This window comes from Podarcis erhardii (assembly GCF_964252035.2).
Source record: "Podarcis erhardii genome assembly, chromosome: 2".
In the NCBI taxonomy this organism is placed as follows: domain Eukaryota; kingdom Metazoa; phylum Chordata; class Lepidosauria; order Squamata; family Lacertidae; genus Podarcis; species Podarcis erhardii.
In genome coordinates, this window is record NC_138498.1 from 10,789,442 (window position 1) to 10,801,840 (window position 12,399).

Consider the following 12,399-nt stretch of genomic DNA (forward strand, 5'->3'; position numbering starts at 1 on the left):
GTCCAAAACTTCCTGAGGGCACCAGGTTGGCAAAGCCTGCGCCAGCTATACTTCCCGTCTGCCAATGCGTGCTCCTGATGTTCTTCTTTTCCAGAGGGCATTCCCCTTCTTTGTCAACGCCACCTGTGGCACCACCGTCCTGGGAGCCTTCGACCCTGTGGCTGAGATTGCGGAAGTGTGCGCAAGGCACAAGATCTGGCTTCACGTTGATGTAAGTGCAGCATACTGAGGGATTGGGGCCCTACAGATCCTTGGGGATGGCAGGAGGTGCCTGTTATAAGTGTGTGAGAGAGAAAATGGGGAGGGGTGTGTGTGTTCTGTGTCTTTTACACCCTGAATGCCACCCAGATCAAGGATAGAAGATGGTCCTTAGAGACAGGTGGTCCACGTCTGACATATTGGCAGCTGAGGTGGTTTTGCTATCACAGTCCCTTGCTCCTCCCTCCCCAAAACCTCTCCTGAAGTAGCATTCAGGGAGTCGACAGGAGCTGCAGCCGAAAGGTAAAAGCAGCTGTTTCTTCCTGCACGCACAGAGCGACCTTTGTGTACATACACAGGTCTCTTTGGATCTGGACCAGTGATTCATGTCCACGGAATTGATTTCTGATGTCATGTGGAAAAACTAATGTCACAATCATTTTCCCCATGCAATTTTACTTTTTTGGTCCGAGGATGATCTCACAAACCTGTTCCTTTCAGGATGTAGTTGCAAGATTGGGCCCAGGCAGAGGTGCAACAGGTAACCTCCTAGGATGAATTGTTCTGTCATGTCTCTGCATCAGAAGCGACTGCGTGCTGCAGATGCAGGGACGCAACAGACTAACCTGCCCCTATTGAGGAAAGACCAGAGCGGTGAATCAGTCGTGCATAGATGTAGCAGACAACCTGCTTTGTAGGGTGATTGCTATTTAATTATTATCCAAGAGGCAGTAGGGTAGAAGAGGGACAAAAATCAAGGCGGGGGGGGGGGAGGCTGGGAAGAAGGGTTGGATGTATTCTTCATATCTGTGATCATTCCAAGTAAGTCCAGAATTTGGGTTTGGGGGCAGAATTCAGTGTCATGAGATGCTTTCATCTGGAGCTTGTGATTGCCCTCAAGTTTCTAGCCCTCATAGAGTAAAGGTACAGGTAAAGGGACCCCTGACCATTAGGTCCAGTCGTGACTCTGGGGTTGCGGCCCTCATCTCACTATTGGCCGAGGGAGCCGGCATACAGCTTCTGGGTCATGTGGCCAGCATGACTAAGCCGCTTCTGACGAACCAGAGCAGCGCATGGAAACGCCGTTTACCTTCTCGCCGGAGCGGTACTTATTTATCTACTTGCACTTTGATGTGCTTTCGAACTGCTAGGTTGGCAGGAGTAGGGACCGAGCAACGGGAGCTCACCCCGTTGCGGGGATTCGAACCGCCGACCTTCTGATCGGCAAGCCCTAGGCTCTGTGGTTTAACTCACAGCGCCACCTGCGTCCCCTAGACAGGCCCTTAGAAATGCCTTAACTGTTGGTGGCATAGGGACAGTTGTGGGTCTGTCCCACAACCAGCTCTCGTGCTCAGTAGATATGCCACGATGAAACAGATCAAATGCATAAACAGGGGTAAGACTCCCATTCCATCACTGGTCAGCTATCCCTGGAATTATGCTCTTCAGGTATTTTCAGATTGGGATTTCTGACCACACGAGCACCTCGTTGGCACACTTTGCCCAGATGGGTTCTTAATGACCGATATGCCTCTGTCACTCTCTTGTAGGCTGCATGGGGTGGCAGTGCCCTCCTCTCGCAGAGGCACCGGCATCTTCTGAATGGGGTCGAGAGGTAGGCAATATTTACTCTTCAGTGGGCTTTGAGCTGTATACCAATGGACTGGTGATGCAAGGGCTGGAATGTTGCGTCCCAAAAGCAAGGAAGGATTGGACTCTGATTAATAAAATACACACGAGGCTTGACCAGCAAGACTCTGGGAAGAAGTGTCAATAATAATCTCTCCACCCCTTGGCCCAGGTCGTTTTATTCACAAAAGAACTTTTTACACAGTGTTCGTAAGAACCAATCAGATTTCCTCTGAGCATTTAAAAAAACCCCACGTGGGACAAACTTAAAGTTAAAACTACAGAGAGCTAATTTGAGCATGCATACATTCTGGGGTAAATAAAACAGGACTAAAGGAGGAATGCATTCAGCAACCCCTGAGGTCATAAACAAGCAGTAAACATGACAGGAAGGATGGCAAGGAAAGATTAGGCATCTTTATCACCTCCATGTGAAACTCTGTTTCTGGGCCCTAAGATCTACCTAAAGATTAACAAAAGGTACATCAAAGTAACCTACTATCTTTATGTACTGAGGATGCCTGGTCTGTGTTTCAGAATGCTTATACGTGCTTGTCAGGCATAGAGAAATGGGCAGTGGAGAAAATGGCAGAGATGCAGAGGCTTGTGGGATTTGATCAGAAATTATTGTCTATGACCCAAGCCCAGTCAACGCAATGCTTTCACTGCGGACACAATGGCTTGTTCCATTTTTCATAATTCCTCATAGCGATCCCACCTGACCCCCACATCGGAAATGTGGATGCATGGGCTGGTGAAGCAGCTCAGCATATACCCAAGCAGCCAGTCTCGAGTCAGCAACTTTATATGGGACCAGCCAAGTAGAATCCCTACATACTTAATCCCCTCATAAAGGGTCACCTATGAATCGCAGCTAAAGCAATCCATGACAGATGGCCATCCAACCTCTGCTTAAAAACCTCCAAGGAAAGGGAGTCCACAAGAGTTCCACAAAATGGCGGGCAGTTCCCTTGCCTGGCAAGCTGGCACAGAGAGCAAGGAGCCCTGGATCCTGCCATAACAGATCCCTGGTGCCCTGTGACAGGTAGTATGTGAGGCTGCCTGTTCAGGGCCAAATATATCGGCAGCCCAATAGCTTTCAGATAAGGCACCTGCCCCCCCTGGAAAGCCACTGCTTGTCATTGGCCTGATTCATGTCCTTCATTGTTATGTACTGAGTTGAATAGAATCCAAAAGGCAGCAGTCTGATTGGTCCTAGAACAATAGGATTCAGAATGCAGCAGTCTGTTTGGTCCTAGAACAATAGGGTCCAGAATGTAGCAGTCTGACTGGTCCACAGGAGCCACCCAATCCAGCTCCAGGTGGAAGTGAATCTGCAACCTGATTGGCCTACAGGTGAATCCCGGAATTAGCCAATCACGTGGGGCCCATTGTGTAAATAATGTATATAAAGCAGACATTCTGGGGGAACATCCATTCCTCCTCACCACTATGAGCTGAATAAAGAGAAGAAATCCATTCTCTACTCCGAATATATTTCATTCATAACATTACTGTCAAGTCCAGGGCATCATTTTGCAACAGGCTGCTGCTGGGGTCCAATTCCAGGATGGGTCAAAGGAACCGGTGCCAGTAACAAGGCAGGCTGGAAGTCAGGCACTAGATCAGGCAAACATGCATTGGGCAGGGAGAGGGGTCAAAAGCAGGAGATCCAGTCACAGATAGCCTGGAGGTCAGATATGGGGCTAGTCTCATTGAAAGAGGCTTGGTACAGCCTGGCGTGGCTTCTAACGGTTATGAAAACATTAACATACACAAAGCTGTTGAGTTTTTGACCAAGAAAGGCATATGTTTTAAAGGTTTAGCAAAGCTTCATTTTTTAATTTAAATGAGGCTAATAACATCCAGACTCTGCTGGCAAGATAAGCCAGCATTTGGAAGGCTTGATATCTGAACAATGAACGATGGTGATGAAGGATGAAACTTGGGCTCCTTAACCCCCTGCAGAAATATGCAAATGAACAAAAACAACAACAAAAAATAAGTTTTAATTTATGACAACAGCATATAGTTTCCCTAACAGAGTGGTTGTCAATTGTTCTCTCCCCTCCCTCCATTATTTAACTTGTGTGTGTGTTTGTGTGTTTGTGTGTTTGTGTTTGTGTGTGTTTGTGTGTTTGTGTGTTTGTGTGTTTGTGTGTGTGTTTGTGTGTTTGTGTGTGTGTGTTACAGATAGGTGCCAGACACTTAGGGTGAGTGAATGTATATTGCTGTTGAGCATGACAAGTTGGTTTTGATGGAAAGTTTTTATGTATCTACATTCGCTTGTGAATTCAACTGACCACCTTCATGCTACAGGCTCAGATGGCAGTGCCCACAACAGTTCTGCAGCACAGAGGGCACTTTTAGCTGGCAGAGTCTTGTTTGGGAGACCAGAGTGCTGGTGGCATCGCTCCTGCCTGAAGACCTCCACCAGCACCTTACTGTTACAGTGGATGTCAACAGCCACATAAAGTATATGTATTGATCATTCCAAACGACTGCAAATGCCTAAAGAGCCATTGGTGAATGTTGATACTGTTAGCATTTGCCTGAGTCTGTCCAAACAATGGAGGAATAAGTAAAATATATATTTGGGGCATTCTCAAAATTCACCCAGGGCTGTAAGCCCTGACTTATGAAGGTCGAACTGACAGACATTTCCTTCTGGAAGAGCCTTGTTTACGTTGCAGCATTGGATTTTCTTCTCCCTACTCCTCCTGTTCCCACAACATTGCTTTGCATTTTCTTGCATATTAGGATAGGATATGTTCCGTGTTGAAACAAGCCGTGATAACGTTGTTCTTCTGTTTCCCTACACAGGGCAGATTCTGTAGCTTGGAATCCCCACAAAATGCTTATGACTGGGCTACAGTGTTCTGCCTTCCTGCTCCGAGACAACTCGGTAGGTATTTGGGCTGGGGATAATTCAGCTTAAGGAACTGGCCTAATGTCATGTGAGTGGCAAGGAAGGGGGAAAAAATGAAGAAAAGAGATGGCAGTGTCCCAACCACTTTTTGTTGGAATGTTGAGGGTGGCAGGAGAGGATATATTGTTTATTAATATCCTTCCTAACTTGTGCTGGCAAGTTCCTTTGCTTAGCAGAGTGCATCCCCCCTGTACACAGCAGGAAACTGGTTGCAAATTCGTGTGAGTTTCATAACAACAACAACAACAACAACAACAACAACAACAACAACAACAACAACAACAATTTATTATTTATACCCCGCCCATCTGGCTGGGTTTCTCCAGCCACTCTGGGCGGCTTCCAACAAAATATTAAAATACACTAGTCTATTAAACATCAAAAGCTTCCCTAAACAGGGCTACCTTCAGATGTCTTCTAAAAGTCTGGTAGTTGTTTTTCTCTTTGACATCTGGTGGGAGGGCGTTCCACAGGGCAGGTGCCACTACCGAGAAGGCCCTCTGCCTGGTTCCCTGTAACTTGGCTTCTCGCAGCAGGGAACTGCCAGAAGGCCCTCGGCGCTGGATCTCAGTGTCTGGGCAGAACGATGGAGGTGGAGACGCTCCTTCAGGTATACTGGACCGAGGCCATTTAGAGCTTTAAAGGTCAGCACCAACACTTTGAATTGTGCTCGGAAATGTACTGGGAGCCAATGTAGGTCTTTCAAGACCGGTGTTATGTGGTTATGTGGTCTCGGTCACCAGTCTAGCTGCCGCATTCTGGATTAGTTGTAGTTTCTGGGTCACCTTCAAAGGTAGCCCAACACAGAGCTCATTGCAGTAGTCCAAGCGAGAGATAACTAGAGCATGCACCACTCTGGCGAGACAGTCCGCGGGCAAAAAGCAATTCAATCTGGCTTGTCCAGATTGAAATGTGTTCTAATATTTCCTGGTAAGACCCCTTGAATCCCTCCTAAAGGAATAAAGACACCACAGTCTTATTCATAAGCAATAAAAAGAAAGTTGACTAACGATCAGGCAGAGCACAGTGTGATCCCTGAAGGCAGGCTTTAGGCTTTAAGTTACAAACCTATACAAAAAAGGTCACCCCATAAGGGTGATGACCTGGGGGACTGCTTGGCTGGCAGCCAGTCCAGGAAGTTCGCAGGACGAAAGGAAGATGGAGGAAGAGAGGGAGTGGCAGCATGCCTTGTCTTTTTACCTGGTCTGGAAAGGTCACGCCCACCCACTAGTCACATGCAAGGAAGGATGCTCCAGCCAGGTGTAACAGGAAGTTTGACTGGCTGGACCAACAGCCCCTTGCATGTCCACTCTAGGAAAACAAAGAATGTTGTATTTGACTGCTCCCAGTGGATTGCATGCCACACTTTGGTTTGTGGCCCCACACACCACTCATTTTGGCCTCCCACTCACAACCAGCTTGAGAACTTGACAGATCACCCCCAAGGAAATGTGGCCCTGTCCACTCCTGCCTCCACCCAAAAGTCAAGGTGAGGTCTGTGTGTATGTACGCTATGCAAAGATATATACAGATTTGCATATATTTGCTTATTGGTTGTGCTGAATTTATTGTGCTTCTGCTAGCTATCTCAAGGGGGGAGCTATGCAGAAGAATCCCAAAGCACCCGCCCTCTGACTAAGGCAAACAGTCCCCAGGTGCCCCCTGACTCTGAAGCAACCAATTGCAATCATAAGGGATAGACACTTAAAAAATAAATTGGAGCTTAGATTCAGACAGATTTTTGCTTTTGTTGAATTCTTGACTACACATGGCCCTAGTCCTACCCGTCTCAGTGAGCTCTCATTGGCCCATGCAGGGTGGATGTTTGTCTCTCAGATTTGCAAGGTCCCACTTCCACCGCCAGACCAGGACTTCTCAAAGAGAATTAATTGATGTCTGTTTTTATGCACATTGTGTTGTTTTTGTGATGTTAGCCACACTGAGCCCAGCCTCGGCTGGGGACGGCAGGATTCAAATAAAAAATTATTATTATTATTATTATTATTAAGAGTAGCCCGACTCATAAGGGACGAGGCAGTCCTTGAGATCTGCTGTGGAGACACTTCGCTTTGTGTCCTCTCCACTTTCGAACTGCACTTAGCTGGGATGCGGAGAAACAGCTGTCTCCATCAACCAGCTTTCCCCAACCCAGTGGCCTCCAGGTGTTTTGGACTACGATTCCCATCATCTGCATATTACTGGCTAGGGCTGATGGGAACTGTACTCCAAAACATGATGCTGACTGTGGATGATGGGATTTGGAGTCCAAAACATCTGGAGTGCCCAAGGTTGTGGAAGTGTGTCCCATATTGTGGTGGTTGTTTTTCCCTGTGGAAGCCTGGTCTTGCTCCAGTCCCAAAAGTTCTTCAGTCTCCTGATCTTTCTTTTTTTTTAAAAAAATCTCATGGTTTTATCCTGTGTATTTCTTATCTTAACTGTGGTTGAAAGCCACGCTATTTATTTATTCAATATCAATCCCGCCCTTCATACAAAGATCACGGGGCAGTTTACACTATAGAAACACAAATGACATACCATAATAACGAACAATTATTTTTTTAAAGACCATAGACTATTTAAGTACCCAAAGGCCTGAGAGAAGAGGAATGTTTTTGACTAGCGGCTAAAGATATGTAATGAAGGCACCAGGCATGCCTCCCTGCGGAGAGCATTCCACAAGCAGGGTGCCAACACGGAAAAGTCCCTGCTCTCATGTTGATGCCTTCTGGGCCTCTAATGGAAGAGACATGCGAAGAAGGGCCTCTAGAGAATGAACAAAAGCCATTTTAATGGACCGTGCGGGAAAAGGCAGGAATATGTTACAATAGAACGTAGGAACATGTTTTTTTTTATAAATTCTGTTTTGGCTTCTGCTCCCTGGCAGGGCCTGCTGCAGAGATGCCACTGCGCCGAAGCCACTTACCTATTCCAGACCGACAAGTTCTACAACAGGACTTACGACAGGGGGGACCAGACCATCCAGTGTGGCCGCAAAGTCGACTGCTTCAAGCTGTGGCTGATGTGGAAGGCCAATGGCACCAGGGGTTTAGAGCAGAGAGTCGACAGGGCCTTCGCCATGACCAGGTGCGCCTCGCGGGGTAAGGGTGGGAGCGGGGTGGGTGGTCTCCCTTTCAACTTGTTCTTTCTCAAAGCCGAGGGGATCAGGATGACACCTCCATTTCCTAGTTGCCGGCAGGTGAATATTACAGAACTCATCCCAGTTTCCTGGCCTTCTCCTTCTTCCCTCCGCTAGGTACCTGGCTGATGAGATCAAGAAGAGAGAAGGTTTTCAGCTGGTGATAGAGGTAAGATGTGCCTGAGCTCCAGGACTCGACAGGCCTCAGTCTCAGAATCTGTATTCAGTGGTAGGGCTCAACCCTAGGACACAGAAGGGCGCCCCTAGGCTTGCTGAGATTTTCACTATTCTTTGACGAGTCTTACACCTATGAAGCAATGACAAACCTAGGCAGCATCTGAAAAAGCAGAGACATCACCTTGCCAACAAATGTCCCTATAGTTAAAGCTATGGTTTTCCCAGTAGTGATGTATGGAAGTGAGAGCTGGACCATAAAGAAGGCTGATCGCCGAAGAATTGATGCTTTGAATTATGGTGCTGGAGGAGACTCTTGAGAGTCCCATGGATTGCAAGAAGATCAAACCGATCCATTCTGAAGGAAATCAGCCCTGAATGCTCACTGGAAGGACAGATCCTGAAGCTGAGACTCCAATACTTTGGCCACCTCATGAGAAGACTCCCTGGAAGAGACCCTGATGTTGGGAAAGATGCAGGGCACAAGGAGAAGGGGACGACAGAGGACAAGATGGTTGGGCAGTGTTCTCGAAGCTCCCAACATGAGTTTGACCAAACTGCGGGAGGCAGTGGAAGACAGGAGTGCCTGGCATGCTCTGGTCCATGGGGCCACAAAGAGTCGGTAATGACTAAACAACACCTATAAAGGTGTCGTTTGTAATGTTGGACCAATGATTCCTCAAGCCCTTAAGCAGTGTGGCTGTCTTTGTGGGGGGACCTTTACTAGTCCTCATTGAGGTTATTTTGGAGAAGGCAGGAACTGAACTCAGAGCACTCCGCATGCAAAGCACACACTCTTCACTCGGAGCTGCAGGCTGATTCCTCACCTGCAATCAAATCAACCACCAAAGCTGTCGAACAAATTTGATCCTTGGCATCTTTCTTTGGTGTTTTCGGTGAAACATGCCCACCCGCCAGACAATGGGCATCCTATGCCACCAAGCATGGAGATCTAAACCTTATAAAACAGGTCACTTCTATCTATAATCTTTGCGCTTTGCAGCAGTAAGATCCGAGGTCACCCTGAGCCTGGCTTGAACTCTCAAGACACCTGATGATTGACAGGATAAAGATGCACCCCTGCAGATAGGGGGTGCATGCTATTGAAATATAAACCAGGGCCCCCAGAACTTCGCACTTCACAGGGGATGGGTGTGTAGGAGAAATATAGTCCTGAACACTTCCCTTAAGATGTCTTGTTCCTCTTTTCTTTTAGCCGGAATTCATCAATCTGTGCTTTTGGTACGTGCCGCCCAACCTACGCGGGAAGGAGGGATGCACAGATTACTGTCTGAGATTGGGCAAGGTAATAATAATAATAATAATAATAATAATAATAATAATAATTTCTTTATACCCCGCCCATCTGGCTGGTTTCCCCAACCACTCTGGGCGGCTCCCAACAGAATATTAAAAACACCAAACATTAAAAACTTCCCTAAACAGGGCTGCCTTCAGGTGTCTTCTAAAAGTCAGATACAGTGGTACCTCTGGATACCAACGGGATCCGTTCTGGAGCCCTGTCCCCATCTAGAAGCAAACGTAACTAGTGACGGCACATCTGCACATGCGTGTGTCGCTTTTTGCTGCTTCTGCGCATGTGCGTGACACCATTTTGAGCGTCTGCGCATGTGCAAGCGGCGAAACCCGGATGTAACGCGCTCCGTTACTTCTGGGTTGCCACGGAGTGCAACTCGAACGTGCTCAACCCGAAGCGCATTCAACCCGAGGTATGACTATAGTTGTTTATTTCCTTGGCATCTGATGGAAGGGTGTGCCACAGGGAGGGCACCACAACCAAAAAGCCCTCTGCCTGGTTCCCTGTAACCCCACTTCTTGCAGTGAGGGAACTGCCAGAAGACTCTTGGAGCTGCACCTTAGTGTCCGGGCTGAACAATGGGGGTGGAGACACTCTTTCAGGTATACTGGGCCGAGGCCATTTAAAGCTTTAAAGGTCAGCATCAACACTTTGAATTGTGCTCGGAAATATACTGGGAGTGTTGAGAATCCTGTGCAGCCTTTCTCAACCTGTTTGTCCCCAGATGTTGTTGAACTACGACTCCCATCACCCCTAGATAGCTAGGCCAGAGCTCAACGATGATGGGAGTCATAGTCCAACAACATCTGGAGACCTAGAGGTTGAGAACCTCTGCTGTAAAGGAAATGGTCCACTCTGACAGGAGGCCGTGGATATTGTGCATGTGCTCATTCTTCTAAACTGGGTTGGGTGGGTGCTGCGTCCCAGTGTCCAACCAAACTCTGAAACTGGGTTCCTTCTTTGCCCGGGTTTAGGTGGCTCCTATGATCAAGGAGCGGATGATGAAGAAAGGGTCCATGATGGTGAGCTACCAGCCACTCGGCAACAGAGTCAACTTCTTCCGCCAGGTGGTGACTAACCCTGCAGTCACCCGAGAGGACTTGGACTTCTTCCTTGACGAGATCGAGAGGCTCGGAAGAGACCTGTAGCAGCTCTGTGGCCCCCTTCTCTGGACCCTCTGGCAATGCGGGTGGGACTTTACACCTGAAATCCAGGAGCCTTCGGTTTTCTTTCTCCACCGCCTCCCTCTGCAAACCTTACAAGAAGCAGCAGAAGCTGCAACTCGCCAGGGCCTCCAGCTCGCTTCCCCCCATTCTCACCTCATCCCTCTTCACATAAACATCAATGATATCTGGAACGCCACTGGCCTTCCTTCTTCAGAAAGGGGAACAGCCGAGGCTGCTGCAAGGAGCTTATGGAAGTGGAAGGTGAGACATGGAGGAGGAAGCAACAGTCAGCCCGCTGCAGAAAAACAAAAGACCCCAAAGACCCGTTCTCTGGCCTGCTTGCACAAACCTTGCTTTCTCTTTTAAAACGAGAATTTGATTAAAAATTGTTTTCATTCCCCTCTTTTTCTAGTGTTGTTGTTTTTTAATAAAAACCCCACAACCACAAAGCAATGCTTTTTTGCTTTGCTTCATGGAGCACCCTCGGTGACCTTGTAGAGTTTGATAACGAAAAACAGAGGTCCCTGCCTCCGAGGAACTTCCAGCCTAAACTCAGTGTTGCATTTGGGTCTGATGCACGTAAAATACAAGCTGGGAAACTTATCAAATAGAAAGAAATCAACACATGCCTAAATTTGAGCTTGAGGTCCAAGACAAATTCCGCTTGGCCTGCAGAATGCCCCTGGTGTCTCCTGTTTAAAAACGGAACCAGGAAGTGGTGCGGGGGGGGGGGGTGTCTGCCTGAGACTCTGAAGCAAGCCACAGCCACCCACAGTAGATATTGCGAGGCTAGATGAGCAGGCAGGGTTGGGTCCAACCTTAGTCATAGGGTGCATCTACGCACAGGAAAAAATGTTATAAATAAGTAGAAATTAAACTGTTATAACAAAAGAAAAAGAAACACTATGTAAAAATCCGCACAGAATTTTTTTTGCTCTCCATCGCCATCTGGTGTTGCATGTTTATAACACATTTTTTGACTAATGTAGCTGAGTCCATTCTCACAAGTTGAAATTAATGAGTGTGACTTCCATAGATTAGGGGTGCCATATTTCAAACAGTGAAAATCTGGACAGAAAAATTGTCGAGCTTTTTTTGGCACTACCATAAATGGGCTGCCATACATCCGGATTTTCGCCCAAACACCGATTTCCGCTCAGACACTGCTAGAGACAGCAGCATTCTGGATATGTCCGGAAAATTCATTGATTTAAACACAGCCCATGGTCTTGACCTTTGGTATAACACAACTTCCTCACCCCTTTTGCCCGCTTTCAAGGCCAGGAGTGAGCAAAGGCTCTCAGATGCCCCGTTTTCCTGGAATGGTTCCGAATTTTTTGGGATCCAGCTGCCATTTCTTTCATTATAGGGCAGCAGTTTGTTCACTTGAACATTAAGTTTTGAACAGGATTGGTTAATTAGTGGCTCTCTGTTTATTAAACAGCCACGTTAGTGCTATTTCTCTCCTTATATTCTCTTCCAAAACAGCCCATCGATGCTCAGAAAAACCAACACTACTGTATCTTCGTGGGACCAGTGCCCACGTTTTGTGCTATTTTTGTAGAAAGCTAACAACCTGCTGGCCTTCCAGAATACTCAGTACAGTGGTACCTCAGGTTACATACGCTTCAGGTTACAGACTCCGCTAACCCAGAATAGTGCTTCAGGTTGAGAACAGAAATCATGTTCCGGCAGCACGGCAGCAGCAGGAGTCACAGTGGGGTGTTTCTTTTGAATAATTGTTGGTGGGATGATAAGTGTTTTGTGGTGTTTTGAGGTGTGGTGGAGCATTAACTCTGTATGTTAACGGGGTTAATGAGGTCAGCATTGTTGACAGCCGCGGAGAGGG

General features: G+C 47.4%; 1 protein-coding gene and 1 long non-coding RNA gene across 4 annotated transcripts in view; one reads left to right on the forward strand and one right to left on the reverse strand.

The window, feature by feature from the left end:
* Positions 1-10,903, forward strand: part of CSAD (cysteine sulfinic acid decarboxylase) — a 32,749-nt gene extending 21,846 nt beyond the window's left edge. For all 3 annotated transcript variants that reach the window (XM_081848946.1, XM_081848947.1, XM_081848945.1), the window contains exons 9-15: positions 95-211; positions 1,749-1,813; positions 4,651-4,732; positions 7,641-7,840; positions 8,010-8,061; positions 9,283-9,372; positions 10,359-10,903. In XM_081848946.1, coding sequence (XP_081705072.1) covers positions 95-211; positions 1,749-1,813; positions 4,651-4,732; positions 7,641-7,840; positions 8,010-8,061; positions 9,283-9,372; positions 10,359-10,532 — 780 coding nt within the window. In that variant the 3' untranslated portion in view covers positions 10,533-10,903. The remainder of the gene's footprint in view (positions 1-94; positions 212-1,748; positions 1,814-4,650; positions 4,733-7,640; positions 7,841-8,009; positions 8,062-9,282; positions 9,373-10,358) is intronic.
* The window catches only part of LOC309334630, a 235,790-nt gene that overhangs the window by 4,435 nt on the left and 218,956 nt on the right, over positions 1-12,399 (reverse strand). The window lies entirely within an intron of this gene.